Source organism: Drosophila rhopaloa, unplaced genomic scaffold, assembly GCF_018152115.1.
Source record: "Drosophila rhopaloa isolate 14029-0021.01 unplaced genomic scaffold, ASM1815211v1 contig_115, whole genome shotgun sequence".
Taxonomy (NCBI): Eukaryota; Metazoa; Arthropoda; class Insecta; order Diptera; family Drosophilidae; genus Drosophila; species Drosophila rhopaloa.
Genome location: NW_025334990.1, coordinates 12,684,440 through 12,707,037, shown reverse-complemented (window position 1 = coordinate 12,707,037; position 22,598 = coordinate 12,684,440). Strand labels below are relative to the sequence as shown.

The 22,598-nt window shown below is 42.7% G+C and overlaps 5 protein-coding genes across 6 annotated transcripts; 3 read left to right on the top strand and 2 right to left on the bottom strand.

The window, feature by feature from the left end:
* Positions 1–3,765: 3,765 nt before the first annotated feature.
* LOC108040594 lies at positions 3,766–4,322 on the bottom strand. Its single transcript, XM_017118099.2, has 2 exons — positions 4,028–4,322; positions 3,766–3,974 (listed from the first exon to the last, which is right to left on the bottom strand). Exons 1-2 carry the CDS (start codon positions 4,257–4,259, stop codon positions 3,808–3,810), a joined length of 399 nt encoding a protein of 132 aa, XP_016973588.1. The 5' UTR covers positions 4,260–4,322; the 3' UTR covers positions 3,766–3,807.
* Positions 4,323–5,118: 796 nt separating this feature from the next.
* On the top strand, positions 5,119–8,785 carry LOC108040644 (peptidyl-alpha-hydroxyglycine alpha-amidating lyase 1). 2 transcript variants are annotated; one of them, XM_017118197.2, is made up of 6 exons: positions 5,119–5,373; positions 5,602–5,770; positions 5,830–6,070; positions 6,408–6,907; positions 7,089–7,523; positions 8,067–8,785. In XM_017118197.2, exons 1-6 carry the CDS (start codon positions 5,272–5,274, stop codon positions 8,234–8,236), a joined length of 1,617 nt encoding a protein of 538 aa, XP_016973686.1. In that variant the 5' UTR covers positions 5,119–5,271; the 3' UTR covers positions 8,237–8,785. The 2 variants fall into 2 exon arrangements, with proteins under 2 accessions (XP_016973686.1, XP_016973687.1); XM_017118198.2 differs by having other exon boundaries at positions 7,089–7,592.
* LOC108040646 (prenylated Rab acceptor protein 1) lies at positions 8,781–10,038 on the bottom strand. The gene is made up of 3 exons (XM_017118200.2): positions 9,583–10,038; positions 9,320–9,526; positions 8,781–9,261 (listed from the first exon to the last, which is right to left on the bottom strand). Exons 1-3 carry the CDS (start codon positions 9,663–9,665, stop codon positions 8,970–8,972), a joined length of 582 nt encoding a protein of 193 aa, XP_016973689.1. The 5' UTR covers positions 9,666–10,038; the 3' UTR covers positions 8,781–8,969.
* A 369-nt stretch (positions 10,039–10,407) lies between these two features.
* Positions 10,408–12,177, top strand: LOC108040645 (eukaryotic translation initiation factor 3 subunit J). Its single transcript, XM_017118199.2, has 6 exons — positions 10,408–10,561; positions 10,753–10,844; positions 11,029–11,142; positions 11,202–11,490; positions 11,557–11,693; positions 11,755–12,177. Exons 1-6 carry the CDS (start codon positions 10,546–10,548, stop codon positions 11,815–11,817), a joined length of 711 nt encoding a protein of 236 aa, XP_016973688.1. The 5' UTR covers positions 10,408–10,545; the 3' UTR covers positions 11,818–12,177.
* A 481-nt stretch (positions 12,178–12,658) lies between these two features.
* On the top strand, positions 12,659–14,095 carry LOC108040592 (WD repeat-containing protein 89). Its single transcript, XM_017118097.1, has 3 exons — positions 12,659–12,743; positions 12,800–13,763; positions 13,817–14,095. The coding sequence occupies exons 1-3, from the start codon at positions 12,716–12,718 to the stop codon at positions 14,055–14,057; spliced, it is 1,233 nt and encodes a 410-aa protein (XP_016973586.1). The 5' UTR covers positions 12,659–12,715; the 3' UTR covers positions 14,058–14,095.
* The last annotated feature ends 8,503 nt before the right edge of the window (positions 14,096–22,598 follow it).

The window sequence follows — 22,598 nt, the reverse complement described above, 5'->3', positions numbered from 1 at the left end:
GCGGAACCAGAAAGATACTCTACTTTAAGTAACCGAATCTGGAAATACCCTTAGTTCTTTTCACATCTAATAAGTTTGGCATTAAAAGATTTTAAGCAAAGCAATAGATTAGCTTTAAATTGTAAGCAAGTAAGGACTGAAAATCAGTGTTTTATTGGAGCTCTTTAACAAAATTCTTTAAGATTTTATTAATCATTATAAACATTTTATACTTGGTTTTAAGACGACCCTTAAGAATAGCCTCGAATCGCAATTAGGAACTTGTATGGTATTTTAAGATGTCAAACAAACTTCGATTTAATAAAACCAATATCTGGAAAACTGATCTATTTATTAAACTTATTAAACTTACATTGAAAGGCTTTATACGAAGATCATTATAAACGTGGTTGAAATGATATCTGATCAATTATACTACTTTGAGAATTTCCCTCAGTTTATAGGAGCACCGATCCTTAACTGCTGACCTTCTGTTTGGGAAAATATATGTAGTTTAGATAGTTTCGGCTCCTCTACTACATTGCAAACCTGGAAGTGCAACCAAAAGACCTTCTGCTAGAGTATTTCAAGCGCCGTGCTGCACTTGCAACTGCCAAACGAAACGAAACCGGACTCAACTGGACGCCCGCCCCTCTTACACACACCCATTAAGTGGTCACACACACTTGTAGGCAACATACACACGATATAGACGACGCCTAGTTGAGCATTTTGAACGACAACTACAGCGGACAAGCCATAATTAATCAGGCCTGGCCGGCAATATTTTACAAAAGCGAAGCGAAAATTCCTCAACGGCTCCCAAGTCGGAGTTGCAACAGATCCTTAACTCAAAAATGTTTCTACTTTGTTACCACTTTGCCAATTTGACCTTATCAATTCTTACCAATAACACGTGCATTTTCCTGGCAATTGCTGCGTTCCATTTGACTGAGTCAATCGCACACTTCCTAATCACAAACAAAATTCTAACAAATCGGTAAAAACTTGTTTCTTTCCATCGCAACATTAATTCGCATATTTTTACAAATTATATTAAAGCTCATATAAATGTGTAAATACATACACACATGGATTATTAGAAGTTGACGACGCCAACAACAAATTAGCCATTCTGAATTTTTCGTGTACTTTGAAAACTTGTTTTATTTATTTGCTTTTTGTTTGCTCTGCCGTTGCTTGTAAGCTTATTGAACAATTATATTATGGCATAAAAAATGACAATAGCTCAATAAGCGATGTTTGCATGTGCTAACAGGGAAAAAAGAGTTGTGAATAACTAGGAGGATTTACGTTAAGAGTCTGAAGTATTATAATTTAACTATCATATCATATTTCATTGTTAAGCTCTTATTGCTTAATATTATCAATACAATTGATACTTTCATGGAATTTTCCATTAACTTCTCCCCACAAAACTGAAATATTTAAAATATTGCAAAAGCTACAATATGTGTCCGTATCCTGTGATACACGAACGCTTAACAAATATAAAGCTCTTTCAAATAAACATTAGATAAAAGTATATAAATCTCAAAATTTCTCTTTTACAGGTAACAAGTTGAAACCAATAAAAAAGTTATTCGATAGAATATTTAATAGGTAAAAAAGAAAAAGTTTAAGTTTATAACTTATTTTGTTATCAAATCAATAGAAATAATCTTTCTGGAATTTGCTATCCAAATATTTATTTTAAGCAAGAAACTAAGATCGACAATTAATATGGAATATAATTATTAGATAAGACTCAGTTTATCTTATCTTTTTAAACTTGTGTATGATTTTCCTGCTTTTTAAAATAAAAAATGTATTACTTATAGCCAATCCATATAATCAACATCACCCAAATCATGTTTTAAATTAAAAACATCAACCCCATTTTAAAGATTGTGACCAGGCAAAATCGATTCATGATCCGAAGATTTTCCAGACTCAGTGGAAACTTTAAGATAAGCATTTAGCATGCAAATAAAACAATTACAATAAATTATCGAAAAAAACCCAGTTACCCGAGCAGTTATTTTGTAACAGCATTTCGTCGGGTTTTTCTCACCCGCACGAACACAATGCAAATATGTGAGGTAATAATTGAGCTCGTTTCGCACAGTGTAAGTGGGGGAGGCAATGTCCGCCTCTTGATTCTTTTTACTTTTCTTATGATTCTCTTTAGTCTGCCCCTCAATTGTCGCTTCATTGAGAGAAGGCAAAATAAGGGGAAAGTAGAGAGGAAAAGCCACTTAATTCTATGCTGCATTTGAATAAACTGATCTGATATGCAAAACAAAACTATTAAGTGGGAAATTCGGGTTTAGACTCTATTGACAATAAAACTAGTTTGAAGTGTGGAAACATCCAGTTGTAGATGTTCGACTGTATTTCCACAATTTGTTGTATTATTTTTGTATTTTTAAAATTCGCGAACATAAGATCAAATTGATCTTCATTCTATATGAATTTTTCTTTTTGTGTGAAAGAAAGAGATGTAGGAGTACTTTCAACCTGGTTTTAGATGACCAATAATAGTGTAATCGACTTTGGACCTAACATTACAAGAAGTGCAACCAAAGAAGAGGAAGAAGTCGCTGAAACAGAAAGGCTAAATTCAACTTACCGTCGCAAGTTCAAGGCCAAGTGGCACTCTCTCGCACTGGAGCTCTCTTCTCTCACGCTCTGCGTGGGTCTTTGTGCTCTCTTCGCTCTGAGAGTGTTGTTGTTTTGTTACATGTAAAAGAACTTTCGTTTTCCGCCTGCAGGGGGTGGGGTGGGGGGTTGGTAGGGCGATATGGCCCACATGCAACTACCGTTAGCTCTCGTCCGATGTTGTTTTTCTTTCGTTTTTTCGCACTTCTCTTCGCTTCTTTTGTTGTTGTTTTCTGATGTTCGCCAAACAGGAGCGACTTTTTGTAAATTAATTAACAACACTCGCACACTCACTCCCCACACACGCACACACACTTGCGTTCATCATGCGAGCGCCCGCTTCGAGATAAGCACAGCAATTTATTTGCACTAAAATTTACTTTTGCGCGCTGAGCGAAACGTGGGCGAGGAGGTGGAGAGGGGGGCCGACGGGAGAGGAGAACTCACCACACACACACACTCACGAGACCGACGTAAGAGCGCACGTTTTCGCCAGTTTTTTGGGTATATATATTGTCAGCTGTATTTCGATCTGATATATAGCTAGTTCCCGATTAAGAGTCTCGTTTCGAAATCAATGCGATCGATTCAAAGTCTGATCGGTTTAATCTGGCGGAGCTTGCGACGAAACAAGTCAACAACGACGGAGCGCTACAACAAATGTGCTGCGGGAGCTTTGCGCGCATGGGTCACACTCGGGGACATTACGGTCACATCTATCGAATTGAGTGTATCGATACATCGATTGCGATACATTGATGGCGCCAAAAAGAAAATAAGTAATTGTCCTTAAATGCTATAAGGGTGCATTAATATTAAACTTAGTTGAACTATACCATAAATCGTATACTGAAGCAGATACTTTTAACAGTTCGAATTCACTATGGCAATTGAAAACTAATATCAATTATTTATATTTTAAATCGTAATCATGGTTAATGATATAATAAGTCTCAAGTCTATTAAAAGACTAAAGGATTAAACTACTTTTAAAAAATACAAAGTGAAAAAATTATTTTCAAAATATTTATGAAAAAAAAGGATCATTCTGTCGGTTCACCTGTTTTACGAAACTGCATCTTTTCCCGCATCTCGTACGGTCACACCACAAAACAAAAACAAAACAACAGTTTTTGCTTAAAGAAAACTTTACTTAAATAACTATTTTCACAGCAATGGTAGATTAGCTTTAAGCGCATCGAACTCATTCCTTGCCAGGGGCTTCAGATGGGTGCCAGAGAAGGGCGATTTGAACTCCAAATCGCGGTGTTTATTGACCAGTACTTTCTGGTCAGAATAAATCAGGTTAATTTGCTGCTCAATTTGCTGTTGATCTGAGGGTAATCATAGTCAGTACTAGAAATTAAAAGAAGAATCATTTACATACCTTTCTTAAGCAGATCCAAGGCCTTTTTCCGCTCCATTTTGACTAACATGCTGCCGATTGTGATCCATACTTTCTTGTCCTCCGAGTTTGTCATTAGACGCATTGCCTCGCGAGTTTCCTGGCGCCTTTTATCCATTACCGTCAGTTCATGTTTATTGGCCATAATCTTATCAGCCAACTCCTCAGTCTTGTTAATTATCTCGATACTTTTATCCAGATCTGTTTGCGACATTTTCGAGGAGTTTGGAAAACAAATAGTTCTGAACACGGAAGTAAACAAAAAAGTATACAAAATACACTAACGCGTCATGCTCAGCTGTTTAATCAGGGGTGCAGATAGTGGGAAGAAAAAGGGATTTCTGAAGCAATAAATATTTTTAAATTCATATCATAGCATAGTTATTTTTTAATTTTAAAACTTAGTCTTTCTCCATAATAAGTTAAAATCGAATAGCCCGAATATGTGACAAACAAATGCTCATAAGAGTGATTGTCCTCGAACGATTTAAAAACACCAGCATAAAAGCTCCATCTTTTGGGGTTTGCCGAACTTACTAAAAATTATAAATATTTTCTTCTAGGAGGATAATTAAAACACGTATTTCATATTGTTTATAAGAAAGTCAATGATATTTAAGCTCAACCTTGCAGTTGAGTACATACTGGTACACATTTATTCAAATCAGACACAAATAAAAAGTCAAAAAAAAAACACATGGCAATGGAATAAGGCAATAAGATATTAGCTTTTTTATCAATTTTAATACTGACACTCTGCAAACAAAAATGTCGAAAATGTGTGCCTTATTTTTAAAAAGAAGTGACTCAAAAACTTTTTAGGCCCCTACATTTGAGCATGTGCACAAAAATATATATTAGTTTCTTAAGTTTCTTTTTATATGTGTGAAGATTTAAAGATCATTATTTAGATACAATTGAATATATTTTTTAACCACTCTTTTAGAATGTTTCTCAGTGGTGATATATGCAGTTCAATCCATATATTTTATTATTCTATTATATGGTCATACTGTAGAACACTACAATTGTAAAGTACTGACCCCCTTGAAATCCGCTCTACCTCCGCCGCTGTTCAAATCACACTGAATCGCAAGCAAAGATGGCCGCGTCACAAGTAGTTTTGTAGTTCCGAGACGAGACGTTTGTTTACGAGCACAATCTCAACGGACTGGATCTCCGCCTAAAGTCCTGCAGCTATATATACTCACAGGGATTCCGAAGCAATGCATTCCACCGACAGCGCCAAAGGCCTGGGCAGCAAATTGACTGCAATCTGTTGCCTGCTCCTCCACCTCTTCCTCTTCCCACAGCCAGCGGCATCACAGGTAAATTCAAGTCTATAAACAGGGCATTTTATTAGTTACAGAGTTTACTAAAGCCGCCACGCTTCTTGATCCAAACAAACATATGTTTGCAGTGTTTGCACAGATGTTATATTTGGTATATTGATTTGCTGCAGTATGTAATGTGCAAGTGTGCGTGGGTGCTAGTACTCCGTGGCATTTTTTTGTTCCCCACCTGGGCTAATCTTAATCTCTAAAACCCCTTTTCAGACTCAAAGTTCGCCGCGTTATCTACAGAATGGGGATAACAACAACGATCGCATGCAGCAGATTCTCAAGGGATCGGGAGCAGTATCGGGGGTCACGCAGCTCAATTGGCCACAGCCGCCCAAACAGACGATTCCCAACGTCAGGACTGAGCTGGCTAAGCTTAACAACAGTGAGTGGACATTCCCTAATATCCAATCATCCTATAATGTAAATGAATCCCTTTCCCAGCATACCTTTACCAGAGTGCCTGGCCGGCGAAGAATGTGAAGCTCGGAGCAGTGACAGCCGTAAGCTTCGACAAGGCCGGCAACGTGGTGATCTTCCACCGGGTGGACCGCATCTGGGGACAGAGCACCTTCGACTTGAAGAACGAGTTCCAGGAGCAATACCGTGGTCCCATCAGGGAGAGCACTATCCTGGCGCTGGAGCCCTCAACGGGCGAAGTGCAATACGAATGGGGAAAAAACTTGTAAGGAAAAAATTAATAATTAATATCAAGGTGCTAGTTCACCCAACTACGTAGTTCTGCAAAACAGAAACTAAATTATACCCCTGCAAGATGACTTTCAAAAGTAAAGGTTATTCTAGATCACATTAATATAAATTAGCATACATACGTCCAATTTTTTTGTTACCTTGAACTTTGGTTTATTTTCAAGGCAGAAATAGTATTTCGCCATTTATTTTTATATATGTACATTTAAATGTAAATAGTCGAACCCCTCTACTTATTTAAATAATGAGAGCATCTTTGAATCTCTGTCCTATGAGTTAAACCTTTATAATAAAATTTTTTTTACCCACAGCTTCTACATGCCGCATGGTTTAACCGTCGACCCCGAAGAGAACGTTTGGCTGACGGACGTGGCCATGCACCAGGTCTTCAAGTTTCCCCCACGTGGGGGCAATGGAAAGCCACTGCTTTCTCTTGGCGAGAGATTCAAACCCGGCTCAGGTCGGAAATTCTGCAAGCCTACATCAGTGGCGGTGCTAGACAACGGTGACTTCTTCGTGGCGGATGGATACTGCAATGCCCGAATTCTTAAGTACTCGCCGGCTGGCGATATAATCCTCACCTGGGGACAGAACTCCTTCGCCGGGGTCTCCTACGACGTGGCGCCACAGAACTTCTTTGCCATTCCTCACGCCCTGACCCTCGTTCCGGAGCTGGATCTGCTGTGTGCGGCGGATAGGGAGAACGGACGAGTGCAGTGCTTCTTCTCCATCAACGGCACATTCCACTCACAGTACCACAGCCAGCTGATAGGGGACCGCCTCTTTAGTATGGCCTACACCCCGGCAGCGGGTGAGTGGATCAATCTTCTCCTGATATCGGTTTTTATGAGGTGTCACAAGAATCTTGCGACAATTTGACGTCACTTCCAAATTCCGTGGGTTTCGCAGGGCTTGTCGAGATTTCATTATTCAGATCACTATAACGGAGCCTCTAATATCTTACCCCTAAAAATATCCCTTTTCCACTACAGGTGGGCAGCTGGTCATCGTGAACGGACCCACTGCCGAGTTGGGCATACATCCTGAGCACTACAACGAGGTGCACGGCTTCGTATTGAACATGCGTAGCAAACAGCTGGTGTCCAAGTTCGGGCCCAATAACTTGGAGTTCCACAACCCCCACGACGTGGCCGTCACAGCCGACGGCAACGAGATCTATGTGGCCGAGCTGAATCCCATGCGCATCCACAAGTTCGTGCACAGATCGCAGGCTAAGCCGATGTCCTTGTCGGCCACCAAGGATTCCAGCAACAGCGCCATCAGCAAGTCTGTGGGGGAGGAGCCAGCGCCGTTGCAAACGGTGCACCATCCCAGCGGCAAGGCCATTCTTGTGGCCTCGCTCATGCTACTCTTCGCCGGCTCCACTTTCGCTATGGCTCTACTGTTCGCCCGACGAAGGAAAAGAGGTAACCAAGCGATTAACTCCGCTCCGCCCAGCGACCTGGTCTACCGCAAGCTGACCTCTTCCAATCAGAGTCTGTGCTGATCTGATCCTCAGTGCTAAACCTTCACTCAATGTCCTGTGTTGTGCTGTGCTGTCCCTCATACTATAAATAACCTGTATTTATAAGTTTGAATTGGTTAACATTTAAGTTTACATCTGAATCTCCTCGGTACAAATTCCTGCTTTTTTGGTTTCGTACAGTATGCAACTCTTATTATTTACGATTGTTCTGTCTTTCTTTGCACATATATTTTGTATTAAATATCTTGTAACTAAATTCATGTTGCATTTAGCATTCCCTTTTATACAAATCTTTTATAAAAAATACACAAGCATGATATAAAAAATTTCGTTCATATATTTATATATTTTCGGTTTGTTTCAGTGCACGCCAGATCGCAGATCTATGCATGATTTAAGAGGGAAATAGTATCTAGCTGTGTTTTTGTGCACCAGAATCTTAAGGCATCCGTTAGTTAATCCCCAATACCAACATTTTCCGCAGGTTGCCTTCCATTCGGAGCCCGCAGTCGTCGCCATGCATGGGAGAAGAGCGAGGGCTTCAAGCTGGGCGGATTGCTTGATCGGGATCGCAATGGCTTCGAGAAGCTTGACCAGCAAGCCAGCGACGAGGAGCAGGAGACGACGACGCTGGCTGGCGCCCAGTTTGCCTAGGCGAAGGACCAAGACTTACACAAGCTAACAAAGCATTCCTAGTTCTAACTACCTGTACCTCATTGAACTAACGACTTAGTTGTACTTGTCCTATGTGTGACTTTTGTTTGTGAATTTAATTTATTTTTTTTAAGGGTTGCCTTCCGCAGAGAACTCCGATTATGAGTAGTGACTTTTTACAATTTTATGAAATGTGTTTTTAAATTTTCCTTACTGTGCCATAACTTTTTAAACGCTAACCAGTTATTGGTTGGTATTTTACAATGTTTGGATGACCAGATGTGCACACATTTATAAAAATAGTCATGTTACTCTTTGTATAACTTTTTGAAGCAGAAAGACTTTTAAGAGCAAACGTTTTTAATTGTAATTTTTTATAAATATGACTTACTAACCCCATCCATGCTCGAAAATATCTGAGATATAATTCCATGAACTTATAATTTTTATTTTGAAAGATTACAATCGAAATTCTCTGCCGAATACGCTTAATTTCTTGACTTACGCTGCGATTGATTTGCCAAATGGAATATAGTCTTATGAATCTGTCATAGTGTGTATTTATTCAATGTCTGCGGCTAAAACTTAACTAGAATTCGTTATAAATATGTTTATATTGCATATTGATTGTATCGACTAATAAGGCCCCATAGTGGCGAATATTTCTGCCCTTCGTCCCCGCCGCGGATCGTCCAGATCCCAGAAGACCCAGTCTTTAGCTTCTGGCTGGCAATCAGACAACCTGGGCGAGGAATCCCTCGTTCTCCTCCGTCACAATAGCATCGATGTTGTAGAAGATCGCGTGCATTGCAATCACGAAACAGGAGGCGCCCAGTGTCCAAAAAAGAACTGAGCCCGCACCCACCAGAAAGAGGACGGGCGCTGTGGCCAAGTTGAGGGCGATTATCTGTTGATTGGGTGTCAACTGGTGGCCCACCACTGTGATGTTGCTGTTGCGCACTCGTAGTTTGTGGCAACCTAGGGCAGCGGCCACGATTACCAGCAGGATGCAGGGTGCCGTGATGCTGGAGGAGGGTAAGACTATTAGATATGAAGCTCTTGCTAGACTTTAAGTTCACTCACAGGCAGTAGATCATCAGGACGAAGAAGATGAAGACGTAGTTGGCCTGGAAGTAGGAGAGATTCCGTAGGATACGGTTATTCAGGCGCTGCATGCTGACGGCCGTCTTGAAGTTGTTGATGTTGAAGAAGACTATCCAAGGTCGCAGAGAGTTGCGCACCATTTGGAAGATCTGCAGCGGCGATGGCAGGTTGGACAGGGTGGGCAAGCTATGGGGAGAAATGTCGTATTAGTTCAGATGCCTTCATTGTTATAGGTCACTCACCTTTGAAGGTCCACGGAGAACCTGCCTCCCGAAGGCGGTGGCGGCTGCATGTTTCCGGATAAGTTTCCGCTGGGTTGGGCCATTTTGAGCGCGCTTTTTTAGCCTTTCGTTAACTCTTTCCCTAGTGACACGTCTTCGCTGCAATCTGCGGCTCTTCTTTTACCATGTGTGGACGCTCTACAAGTGTTGTGTGTTTCTCCGCATTCGTTCCACTTGTTTCGAGAATGGTTTTCGGATGCTGCAGCGTTTGGGGAGCAACGGGGACTTTCCCGGACCCACTTTTACATGGAGATAGAACGACACACAAGGCTGCTTTTGATGTTGCTATCACAATTTACTCTAAATTTTCTATGACATTGTTTTTTCTGGTAAACAGTATACAAAGTTTTAAAAAATCTGATGTGGCAGATAGTTCTAGGATTGCCGTGATGGTAAGTGTGACCAGGGTTGTGGGTATGCAAATTAGCTAGAACATTGCACTGGAAACATTTCCATAGCCTGAATATTGGATTAAATAAATCGAAAAGTTACCGTTATTATAAAAAATTTTCTTTTGAATTGTTCTGTCCTTTAGATAAACACTTTTAATAATTGTGTTTTGATTTTCTTTTTTTCAGATACATTTTCAAATGTTATGAAAAAATTGTAGACCCCTTGCTTTTCAACAATTAAACAGATTAATTCAGTTCACTAAAACAGCAGTAAACAAACCGTTGAAATTTCGGAAATATATATTTAACTGCAGTTAAAGTGTGCACTATGAATATTCGATAGCAACTGCCTATCAGCCGCTTTGTTTCCAGCTTTCTCTGCCACGTGTGATTTGGTCACACTAAAAGTATTCTGTAGATTTGGTTGGTTTTGGAAAATTCCCGAAATTGTTGCGAGGCTGGAAACGAAGTCGATCCTAGCACAAACCTATCCAAAAGCACAAATCCCTTAAATATATAGAAATCCGCAGACATGGCCGACGACTGGGGTGAGTTTCCTGTGGCGGGGGCGGTGCGTCATCTTCGGCGGACAATAAACGTGGTCGCCGTCGTGGTTGCTGTTGTTGTTGGAGTGCCATGCAACCAGCCTTGATGCTTATTTTTAGCCCCTGCCAACTAACCGTATTCGAAACCCTTGTAATTTGACGATTTTACTGTGATTCATCCTGTAATATTTCAGAATCCGCAGCAGACAGTGAAGTGGTCATCCGACCAAATGCAGCCGCCAGCGTAAACAAGTGGGAGGGCGAGGACGAAGACGAGGACATCAAGGTGGGGCCACTAAAATTCAAACGAAACCGAAAGCAATGTTGTATGCAGATGTGGCAAAGCGCACAACAACAAAAGTCAGGGGCCAAAACTTGTTTTTGTGCACTCGGTTTCACTTTCGTTTTGCTGTACACGTGTGCACTTTCGGACCAGACTCACACAATCTTTTGCATTTTCCCACCCACAGGACAGCTGGGAGGATGAAGAAGAGAAGAAGGATGAGGAGAAGCCCACGAAAACAGAAGCCCCATCAAAGCCAAAGCCAAGCAAGGCGTTAAAGGCCAAACTGGAGCAGCAAGCGGTAAAAGAAATTTTAACTAGACTTCACAGAATATTATAAAAAATCATAATCTTTCACAGCGCTTGGAGGAAGAGGCGGAAGCGGAACGACTGGCAAACCTCTCGCCCGAGGATAAGCTGGCCGAGAAACTGCGTCTGCAAAAAATACAGGAGGCCTCAGACCTCAAACACGCTCAAGATGCATTTGGCGTGACGAGTACGAGCGGTGGCCTGGACGCATTCAACCCGGAGAGCAAAGAGGAGTTCAAAGAGTTCGGTGCCACGCTCAGTTGGAAAGTGTCCCAATACCGCGAGTCGGAGCACTTCCCCCAGTTTGTCGAGGACCTGGTACGCAGCCTATGCGTGAACCGTGAGTGATCATCTGGCTTATGCTTGGGCATACCCCTTATCTGATCTGATTTTCCGTCTTATCAAGTGAGCGCCGCTGACATCAAGAAGGTCAAGATGAACGTGGAAATCTTGCACTCGGAAAAGCTCAAGCTAGAGAAGGCCAATGCCAAGAAGCCCGCTGGCAAGGGCAAGGGCAAGGTCACTCTGCGCACCGAGAACGACGTGAGTCCTTGGATCCTAGTTTAGATCAATCAGATTACTAATTAAACATATTCTTTCACAGGATATTGACGGCTACCAAAAGTACGGCAATGACTTCACCGAAGACTACGACGACTTCATGTGAATAGGATCTATATTGTAGCCCGCATATATATAATTATTGAATACATAGTTGCTTGTTGAAGAGTTCTTCTTGTTAGAGATGCTGCGCAGGAATTTGAGTCCTTTGTTGAATATAAAATAGCAGAACCTATATAAATATGTACATATATATTTATATGACCATAAAGAACAACAAAAAAACACAGTCAAGTCAGGCAATCAAGAAACCTCAACGAACACGCAAATCCAATACCAAACCGAAAAAAATATTTAAGCAACTGACTTATGGCAAGTGCATATGTATATGTCGTATTCGGAATGGCTTCTTGTGAAATTAACTTTTGTATAAAGAATAAAACTACAGAACGATATTAAACGGTAATACCAATCTCATTATTATGGGTACCTGGGAAATCGTTTTATCAAATTGTGAAATATGAACTGTAGGTCTTAGTAATTATCTTACTAGATTTTAAATAAAGAATATTATAAATTATTACTTTTACACGGCAATATACAAACTTTTTCAGATAATACTGACATGCTCTCATATTTCGGAAATTTATGATCTTTTAAGCATGAAAATAGTTTGCGCCTAAATTTTAAATTAATTTCTTGGATAGGAAAGAAGAAGCATTGCAAGCGATGTTGTTTGATTTGATTTGAAAAATGGCTAGGAAATAAATAGCTAAATAACAATATCGCTCTGAAAATTATAATAAACCAATTTAGTATTTGGTTAAATGATTACTTTACACAAAAAAATAAAAAAGTTTTTATTTATTGTCTCATCGGCTTGCTATTTGAATGTCTTATCTATAAACTACCCTATTTGTAAAAAGCTACCTTTCACTTAGCTCTAAACTAGCTAGGTGTCCATCGCTAGCGTCATTCGATACACGTGCGATACTCAAACAAGAATGAGTGATTTTAACAAGTATTGCCAAGGTTTAACTATTTTTAATTCTTCCAAATTCAATTTACTTATTATTTGCTCCTTGCAGAAGCTGCCGCCGAGGAGCTGCCAAGTTCGGAAGACGAGGAAGACATCGGCGACGAGGACACCTGTAGCGCTCAGGTTCTTGCCGCCGAATTCCATTTGCAGTACAGGCCACAGGACGAATCTAGCGTTTCCCTGCAACGTGATTATGTCCTTAGTCTATCCGCCGACCAGAGCTTCACTCGGATTGCCGCAGGATTGTCCAATTCCGCCGTTCACATCTACAATCTGGATGCCGGAGCCGGTAAACTTTCAAACTTCAGTTACCTTCCACCTACGGAATCCGAGCAAGTGAGCATTTGTGGCGTCCACTTCCTCGACGAGGGACCTCACAACATCCTCGTGGGCACCACCGATGGCTATGTACGCCTCTACGATCTGCGTATCAAGGGCGAACAGGCTAGGTTCAATTATACTCAGCACAAATCGGTGGCTCTAGTGCCCAAGTCGATAACGTGCTTCGACAGGAACGCCAACGGGCGGATCATCTGCTGTGGCACCAATAAGTTTCAAAGCAACGTGTTCCTGGTGTTCTACGATGTCCGGGAACGACGGCAGATGGGCGTCTACTGCGACAGCCACGAGGACGACATCACCTCTGTGCGATTCCATCCCCAGAATCCGGATACACTGGGAACGGGTAGTGTGGACGGGCTGATCAACGTGTTCGATGTCAAGGAGGCGGACGAGGATGAGGCACTGCTCAACACCTTCAACACAGAGAGCAGCGTTGCCCGTCTGCAGTGGCACAGGAATGTCTACGACAAGGACGTCATATCTTGCATTACGACCACAGGCGATTTTAAGAGCTACGAGAGCGAAGAGGGCGACGAGGTATCTTCCTTTGAGCGGCCAGACGTCACAGCGGCCATAAGGCGCAAAAATGCATCAAATTTCAACTTGATTAATGCGCACAACCAGGAGGACGGAGAAATCTTCCTGCTGGCGGGCACGAATTTCAACAAGGGGTGAGACTAAAGCTTACGTTTGCCTTTTACAAAACTAAATATTCTTCTTTTAGGGAGATCCTGCGCTCCGTGAGCGTTACCACCAAAAATAGTCTACAACCGCTGGCCAATTTTCAAGGAAACAAGCAGATCGTGAGGGAAAGTCTGTATGATTCCAAGAGCAAATCACTGATAACAGGCGGCGAGTCCGGAATTGTTACGGTTTGGTCGCCAGACTCAAGAGGAAGCACCGTCGTCGGTGACAAGCTTAAGGTCAAAAAGGAGAAGAAGTCGCGAAAGCAGGCTCCATATTAAATGTTTATTTTTTTAATAAAAGTTTACTGAACCAAGTATTTCAAATTGGTTTTAAAGTCTGGCAGCATGGGCGCACTGACGGACAAAAGATCGCTGACATGAAACGGGCTTACGTAGAACGTAACGAAGTTCGTTACGAAAGTGTTGCACACTTTGTGATACTGCTTTTGAGTTTAATGTAGAATGAATGTAACATTTGTGTAGAATTTAAATTTAGATTAATTTCAAGGAGTTTTGTAGGGGAGACAATACTGCATCCAGTATATATATAAATATATTAGCTTATTTTAAGTTACTAAAATCATCCCCTGGAATACACGGCCATCAACCTGCCCTGCATAATAACTGCTCAACTGCAGCTTAAGCTCGTAAAAACTTTTTAGTATTCATGGTTTCGGCATTAACGATGCCAATTATGGCAGCGTTTTATTTAGCTTCACATTTTGTTGTCTTTTTTGGGAGAGTGGCAGCGACGTCGGCAGAGGAGAGTTGGGCGTGGCCGCTGCCCCAAAAAATGGGAGCTAACTCCATGGAAACGCCAGACGAAGTCCACCAATCGGTGGCAAGTCTCTTTTAATAGAAGAGCGCATGCGCAAAGAGAGAGAAAGTGCGCGAGCGGAAACCAGTTTGTATCTTAAAAAAAAAAGAAGTATGGGGCATGTGGGGGTGGCTGATAAAGATGGCCGTCGCCTTCCGCGGCAGAGGATGCAGCAGAGCAGTGGAATCGCCTCAGACTCAAAGTCACAATTATGGGGCACTCATTCATTGCGGTGTATGATGCAAACAGCGCCCCAGCCGCGCCCCCTTTCCCAACACTTTGCTGTACAGTCGGACGTCTTTAACTCGAATTTACTTGTTTTTACACAAATTGTTCGTTTTTATTCCCCAGAATCCGAACTTTAGTTATTCGCTTTTCTCTTGGGTTTTTATCATTAGAGATTTTTATCAATAACCTTGGTACCCTTTGTTGAATCGATAATCTGGCGAAATTCTTAAAGATAGAAAAAGATAGAACTTAAAGTTCAACTCTCAGCCATAACTGAAGATGGAAAAAGTGGGCCCAAATGGTTTCAGTCAGTTATATAATGACTGGCATAGCTATAATTTTCGTAATACTTCATAAAAATATTTGTCCTATGAATAAACATTTGGTTTCGCCCGATCATCAGTATAGTATCTTTCTCTTAAAGAGATACATACACAATTTTCGCAAACAAATATATTGTCAGTTCCTTTTATTTGGATTTTTGCAACAATGATCCCAGTTCTAGAATTGAAGCAATTATTGAAATTTTCATCCAAAATTCTTTTAAACCATGAAGCAATCTCTAAAAAATAAATTAAATCGATTAGAACATTTTTAAAATCTTCCTTTTAACACCTTAAATAATCTCTAAGAAATCAACGAAAATCTTAATGTTCTCGATCTATTTAAATTAAAAAGAATCGAATATGGGAAAGATATTTCTTGGTTCAGAAATAAAATAGAGAAAAATAGTTCAAATTGTAATTGTATAACACTAAGTTTCAAATCTGTTGTTTATATGGAAACAACAACTCAAACATTAGTTTATTGCATTAACAAGACCGATAAAAAAGTATTTCCACGGGGCAGACTGTTGTGTTGGCGTTACAGATGCCCGACTGTATGTCTCAGTTCTCCGATGTGTTTAATCAGACAGCCAAGGGGGGAAAGGAGGAGGACGAGGAGGTGGAACAGGCGAGGAAGGAGCGTTCTCCTAGTTGACGAGTTAACAGCAATTAGACGTCGACGCCTCACGCTGGATTCGCTTTATTGTTGGTTTATTGAGCGGAATCTGCAGCGTCCCTCTGTTCTCCCCCTTCCCTCTTCGTTGTTGTAATTGTTTTTCGGGGGTGGATGGCTCAGAGGAGAGGAGGGGGGTGGCGGTAGAGGGCGAGGGTGTCAGTTCACCCGCTGACATTAATTGGTTGTGTACGAGCCAATTTGGCGTAAAAGGCGCTAAATTGATTGCCCTGCGGTTTTAATCGATGCGCATTCATTCCAAATCACGCACATTTATCACCCGTTGAACCAAAACCCCCCCCTCTGTGAGCCACCCACGCATCCACACACCCCCTCCCCCTCCCCTCGCCCCTCTCCCCTTTTTCACAATGAGATATATAGATATAGAGATATAGAAGCTGCGTCACATCTGCGCTGTTTTATAATTGCCGGCAATTGCTGGCCGTCCGAGCAATTAACTGAAGCTGCCGAAATCAAAACAGAGGCTGCCTGCTTCCTTATATCCTGCAGATCCCGGAGGTCCTGCAGATCCTGGCCATCATATAAACCCGTTATATAACCGGACCGTAATTTGACGGAATTCGCAATGCTACCTGGGAATCGTTAGTCCTTTCGCCGTTTTTTTTCGTTTATTTATTTGCCCAGTCAGTTACGCGGAAGTCGGAGCTGTTTTTTAGCCAACGGATTGGCAAGAGGTAAAAAGGATAATGCCAGGATTTCCGCGAAACTGCCGCTCGTAGGGTTATGAAATTTTACGCAAGCTGCTGCAACTCCGAAAAAGGAGTCGAAGGACCCGTCAAGGACTCTGGAGAAACGTCGGACAAAGGGGTTCTGCTGGCTAATGAAAGGATTTAGCAGGAAGTTTCGCTCAGCCTCGCAGGATGTCCATAATTGCACGCAATCAGCGCATAATCCCCGCATCATCTCCGCAATTTGGCTGAAGAGGAAAAACTTGGCCCGAACAAAGACGCGAGTTATGGCTAAAAAACGCAACGGCGGACAAAGGGGAAATGGGAAATGCGTTGCCGAATTGTTGACTTTGCAGCCTTGACACTGGATGCCTGGCTATCTGGATATCTGCTACCAGGAGATGGACAGGTATGCCGAAAGGATTTGATGCGCCCGCCCCCGCGAATCGAATCGGGGCAACTTAATTGCCAGAAATTCTCAAAACAAACGAAAACAAACAAATAAACAGAAGGGGGCGAAAGGATTGGATTTAGCCAACTGACTTGGCTGACTTTGCTGACTTCATTAGGCCCGAACCAGATTGACTTTCTGCGGATCATCTGGGGTAATCGCAGATAATCCGGTTACTCTGGACACCGGGAACTCGCGAGGCGCAGGCAGGGCTGGCCAGGATTAGGGGCGGACCCAGTGCAGAAGTCAGTTGCAAATGCGAAAGGATTAGACGGGTTCAGGTCAGTCGGTGCAGTGTGCAGTGCGCAGTGTTCTCGGCGGTTTCTGCTGCGGGTTCCGCCCAGCCAGAAACGCCCTAATCCGTTTACGCCTCGAAATTAATGCAAACATTTAGAAGGATTATCGCCCTAAAGGGGTTGACTGGGTGTTCGGTTCGGGTGAAACTGGCCTGGCCATAAAAGCATGATAGGATTGCTAATTCGCCGCTACTTGTTGTCCATTCTCCGGCCATTGTTATAGCCAGGATTTGCCAATCTCAACTGCCACTTGGCTGCGGTTCCTTTGGGATCCTTTTCTCTCCTTTTTGCTCTCCTGGCAGAGCGTATCAAAAGCCGTGGCACAATTATGCATTTCAGGGAAGTGATTAGGCCACAGATTAGAGCCAAAGAGTTGACAATATTTGTGGATTAGTCTCGGACTTGCCGTGGATCAGTGGCAGGTATGTGTCTGCTTATCATTACTGAGTTGTGACACTCTATGTAGATTCACAGATTCACAGATTCCCAGATTCCTAATCCCAATCCCGATCTAGATCCCCCTTTGATCCGCCTCAAGGACAAAGGACACCAGGAAGTGGCGGCACTTCCGCAGGACATGGCCTCAAGTGGCTGGCCAAAGGATCGCCGCAATCTCAATTAGCAGGCGCCATCGGCAATCGAAATGGGCCACCCTCGAGTTGGGCAGACGTACTCGTAAAAAGATCGATTTAAGGGAGCTGCAGATCCGGACTACTACTTATATATATATATATGTATACATGCCGCAATATCTTAAGTGCCTGAGAACTGTGAAGTGAAGCAGCAATTATGTTGTCGTCGCTTTGATCTGCTGCCTGCCACTTGGAGTTGCAGATACAAATGCATCTGTGGCCAAACCACTCGGATCCCAAGTCGATTTCCCTGTTTAAGCATTTTTTAATTGTATGCTAATTGATGGCATCCATGGGATATTTTTGGCTTTCGGATGTCGGATTCCGGACTCGGGATTCCAAGCTGCCAATGGGGATGAGTGGGAGCCATTTTGAGCAGCACTCTATTAAACTGTTGTTTATTCATCAGAGCAGCAGATACAGATACCTATACCCAGCTAGAGATACAGATACATATACCCAGCTAGAGATACAGATACAGATACAGATATCTAAATATCCAGGGATACATTAGGCGAAAGCGCTTAGTGTTTTATGGAGGATTGAGGGCGTGGGCCATAAACGACTAATCCCACTCGAATTCCGGCTAGGATCGCGCAGATTGTCGATATTTTGATTTTTAGCATGCTAAAAAGGACACGAAGGACAGCAGGAGCGAACGCAAATGGCCTGTGAAAAAAGAAGAAAAAGTCGCAGCACGCAGATAGGCAACAATGCAGCAGGTCGAAGGTCATGCGTTCGGTGGTTTTGGTTTTGGTGGTGCTGCTGCTGCTGCTGCCGTTGGCGGTTCCTTCAGATAATAGAGGGGGGTGGGGGGAGGAAGCGAGGCAAGGTCATTCCGCCCCTAATCGGCGTGACCGCTGGCACAATTAATCCGCCTAATTTGCATGTCACTTGCCGTTTTGTGGCTATTAACGGCGGTCCATTTCAAAGGGGGATCCCCGCCAGTCGTGTGAATCTTCGATGGAATTATTTTTGGGCGGTGGGAGCTTTGAACTACGGAGAGTCCTGCGGCTTTCCTAGTATGCGACACATCCTTAACCAGGCCCCGATTTCGCCGACAACCTTGTGACTTTGTGATTTACTTTTTTAGCCCCGACCCATTAACAGATCATTTGCCGTCGAAATGCCCGCTTTTTGTTCTGCATTTTTTTACGATTTGAACCCTGGATCGGGATCGTTGGAAAGTCAGTTCTAAAAAAATATTCCGCGCACCGCAGCGAGTCAATTTTTTTACGGCCTTTGGCCAAAAGGCAAGGTCATCGAATGCCTACCATTTGGTTCCGCTTCCGAATTCCGCGAAATGCGAATTTCTCGGGGCTGGCAGAAACCTGGAAACCTAAAAACCTGAAACTAGAACTAGAATTCCAATGCAGTTTTTTTATGCCGCCTAATTTTTATGGCCTAAAAAACGGAACCGAGCCCAAGCGAATATCATCTCCGCCATAAAACGCCGCCTAGGTAATGCCCGAAATGCTTGAAATGCTCGAAAAAAACTGAGAGTCGAGCGCTAAAAAGGACAAGGGCCGCGACAGGACAAAGAGTCCTGCTCGAGACGAGCCGTAAAATTCGAGAAAAAATGATTTCATTTTTTAGAATCAGTGCGCGAAATGTGAGCAGAGTCCTGAATCCTAGAGTCCTCCTGCGGCTTTACGATGGCCATTAAAGCCCCTAAAAAAATAACGCGAAAAAAACGAGAATTGTAAATCATGGAAATGGGAGGAGGGTCCTGGGTTCGAGGTTCGGGGTTCGATGGTGGGTGTTCCAGGTTCGAGGGGCAAAGTCAAACCGCAATAAAGTTGACACGTCGTGCGCAGGATCTGAAAAAGTCCTGAGGCCCTGAACTGCGGAATCGGTAATCGGCCGTCCTCCGCCACATAATGTAAAGTGCTCTATGTATCTGTATCTGTATCCGTATCTGTATCTGTATCTATCACTATGTGAGCAGTGTGTATCCAGGACATGCGCAAAGGACCCTATAGATGCTGACTGCTGGCCACACCAGTGATTGCCGCAATCATTCTAGTTTCATTATCTGGCCTGCAGATTTATAGCCCTCCTGCCCCTGCGAATGACCCGAAAAGCTGCAACTTCGGACAGCCGCAGCATCCATCAGGGCAATTGATTCGGGCCTCTAACTGCCAGTTCCCATTTACAGTGAACCCTGACCAATTGCCGACGTATCGTATCATCCACCCCCCCTCACACACACTGTATGGAAATGTTGGCTAAACATGAGTTTGATTGTCGCGATTATCAGGCCGTTAATATCCATGAAAATGACGAGGCTGGCGGGCAGAACAGAAATGCGAATCAGATAAACGGCGCATGGTCCGTTAATGGACAGCGTGCAAATTGGCAAACATGCCATGGATACATATATTAATATCTGAATGTGAATGTGAATTTGAATCCGAATCCGTGGACACATGACGCATATACTCGTCGTATGCTGTGTGTGCGAGAAACGTGTGAAATTATTTCAGTGCTGGCATCATCATTTTACAAAGATGTTTATTCATCGGCTGGCTGATTGCAAAACCCCTCATCTTCACCTCAGAGGTGAGGTATCTATTGGCAGGGCTGTAAAGTATTTTCAACTTCGTTTAGCGCTCTCGACTCTTGGCCACAATTGCTGTGTGAATGGAGACTGCATCTGTGGGATAATCCTGCTCTCTAACACGGGGGTATTGGATAACTATGACTAGATCCATCTTCAGATCTTGCCGTTTGCCCAACTGGAGATCTCCCTCGCCCTCTGATGATCACTTTATATTCATTGACAGTTAGTGTGAAATTCGTAGCTCATAAATCGATGGAGAGCCCGAATTGCGGTCGTCTTGGCCACAAAAGCTGCCTTTTGTCGGCTCCGCAGCTGGAAAGCGGAGAGCAGGGCCATAAACGGCCAATTCCGAGGTGCTAATTCACTATTAAAAGAAATCAGAAACAGCAATAGCAATAGCAACAACTGAAACTGAAACATAAACTCCGAACTAAAGCCAATCCCTAGTTCCTCGCTCACTCACTCATCACGCCCCAATAAAACTTAATTTTGTTTGCACATCATATGGCAGAGGTATAGAGCCTTGGCTGTTGAATAATGCATTGTTTTCTGTTTTCCTTGTGAGACGTGGGAGAACTTCGCATGAAGTGCCGACCATTCATGGCAGTGTATCTGGATATCTGAGTATCTGAGTATCTGCTATGTATCCATGGGATTCAGCATTGATTGCCCCCATAAATGGAGGTAATATCTCGGTTCTCCAGCGGAGACAATGCCGAATTAGAGTCGAATGCCTAATTGATAATAATATCGCATTTACCCCCTCGATCCCAAAAATCAGTTAACTCTTTTATGCCGCCGGTTGAGCAGCTGTTTCCAGTTACCATTTACCATTTACCACCGACTATTTACCAGTTCCCATCTGCCCTTTTGGACCAACTAATCCTCTTGCCAGCCATTTCGGCAGCTTGTCGCATAATTTTGCAATAAACAACTTGATGATTTCTGTATTTCAACAGGGCTAATCCGTAATCCCCACATGATTAATTATCAACCTGCGTTATCCACCACCCAGCAATTGGTTTTTTCCTCTCGACAATCCTGCAGAGATTTCCTGTTTGGCTATTTTTTAATTTACTGTATCCGAATTTGCCGGGGGAATTCCCCTGAGCGCGTATCTTTATTATCAAATCATAAAATGCTGCCACTTGTGTGCTCGCATGCCATCCCCCAAGTGAAAAGGACCAGCCAAACAGTAGCCGCAGAAAAACAACCAGGAGCAGGAGTAGGAGCATCCGGATGAAAGGGGTGTGCCACTCCAGAACTCGAAGGATAACACTTCACGGACCATTTTTTATGCCTCGCCTGGCAAGTGTCAAAACATGTTTTGATGCCAGGCGCTCAATTAGATATTAGACACAGCCAGGATCAGGGGTGACTGGGTGTATCCTTGTATCTCTATCGTATAACCCCCCACCTCCCCTTTCATATCCCTTCCTCCTTCTTTATACCCTTGCAGAGGGTATTATAATTTTGGTCAGAAGTTTGTAACGCAGTGAAGGAGACGTTTCCGACCCCATAAAGTATATATATTCTTGATCAGGATCAATAGGGGAGTCGATATAGCCATGTCCGTCTGTCCGTCTGTCCGTCTGTCCGTCTGTCCGTCTGTCCGTCTGTCCGTCTGTTTCAATACCGTTTGCGAGCTCAGTTTAAAAGCTAGCGATCTGAAACTTTCACAATCGTCCTAAAACATATGTACGCAGATCAAGTTTGAAAATCGCCCCGATCGGACGTCTATATCCTATAGCTCCCATAGGAACAATTGGATATATCTTGCAAGAATTTATGATATTTCGCGCAGTGTAAAAGCTATTGACATTAATCTTTACAAATCGTATTTTTTTATGCATACCTTGATCAGGGTAAAAGCGCGTGGCGATCGGACGTCTATATCCTATAGCTCCCATAGGAACAATAGGGTAAAATCGGTTAAAATTTAATGATTTTTAGGATATTTCGCGCAGTTTAAAAGCTATTGACATAAATCTTTCCAAATCTTATTTTTTTATGCATACCTTGATCAGGGTAAAAGCGCGTGCCGATCGGACGTCTATATCCTATAGCTCCCATAGGAACAATAGGGTAAAATCGGTCCAAATTTGATGTTTTTCAGCATATTTCGCGCAGTGTAAAAGCTATTAC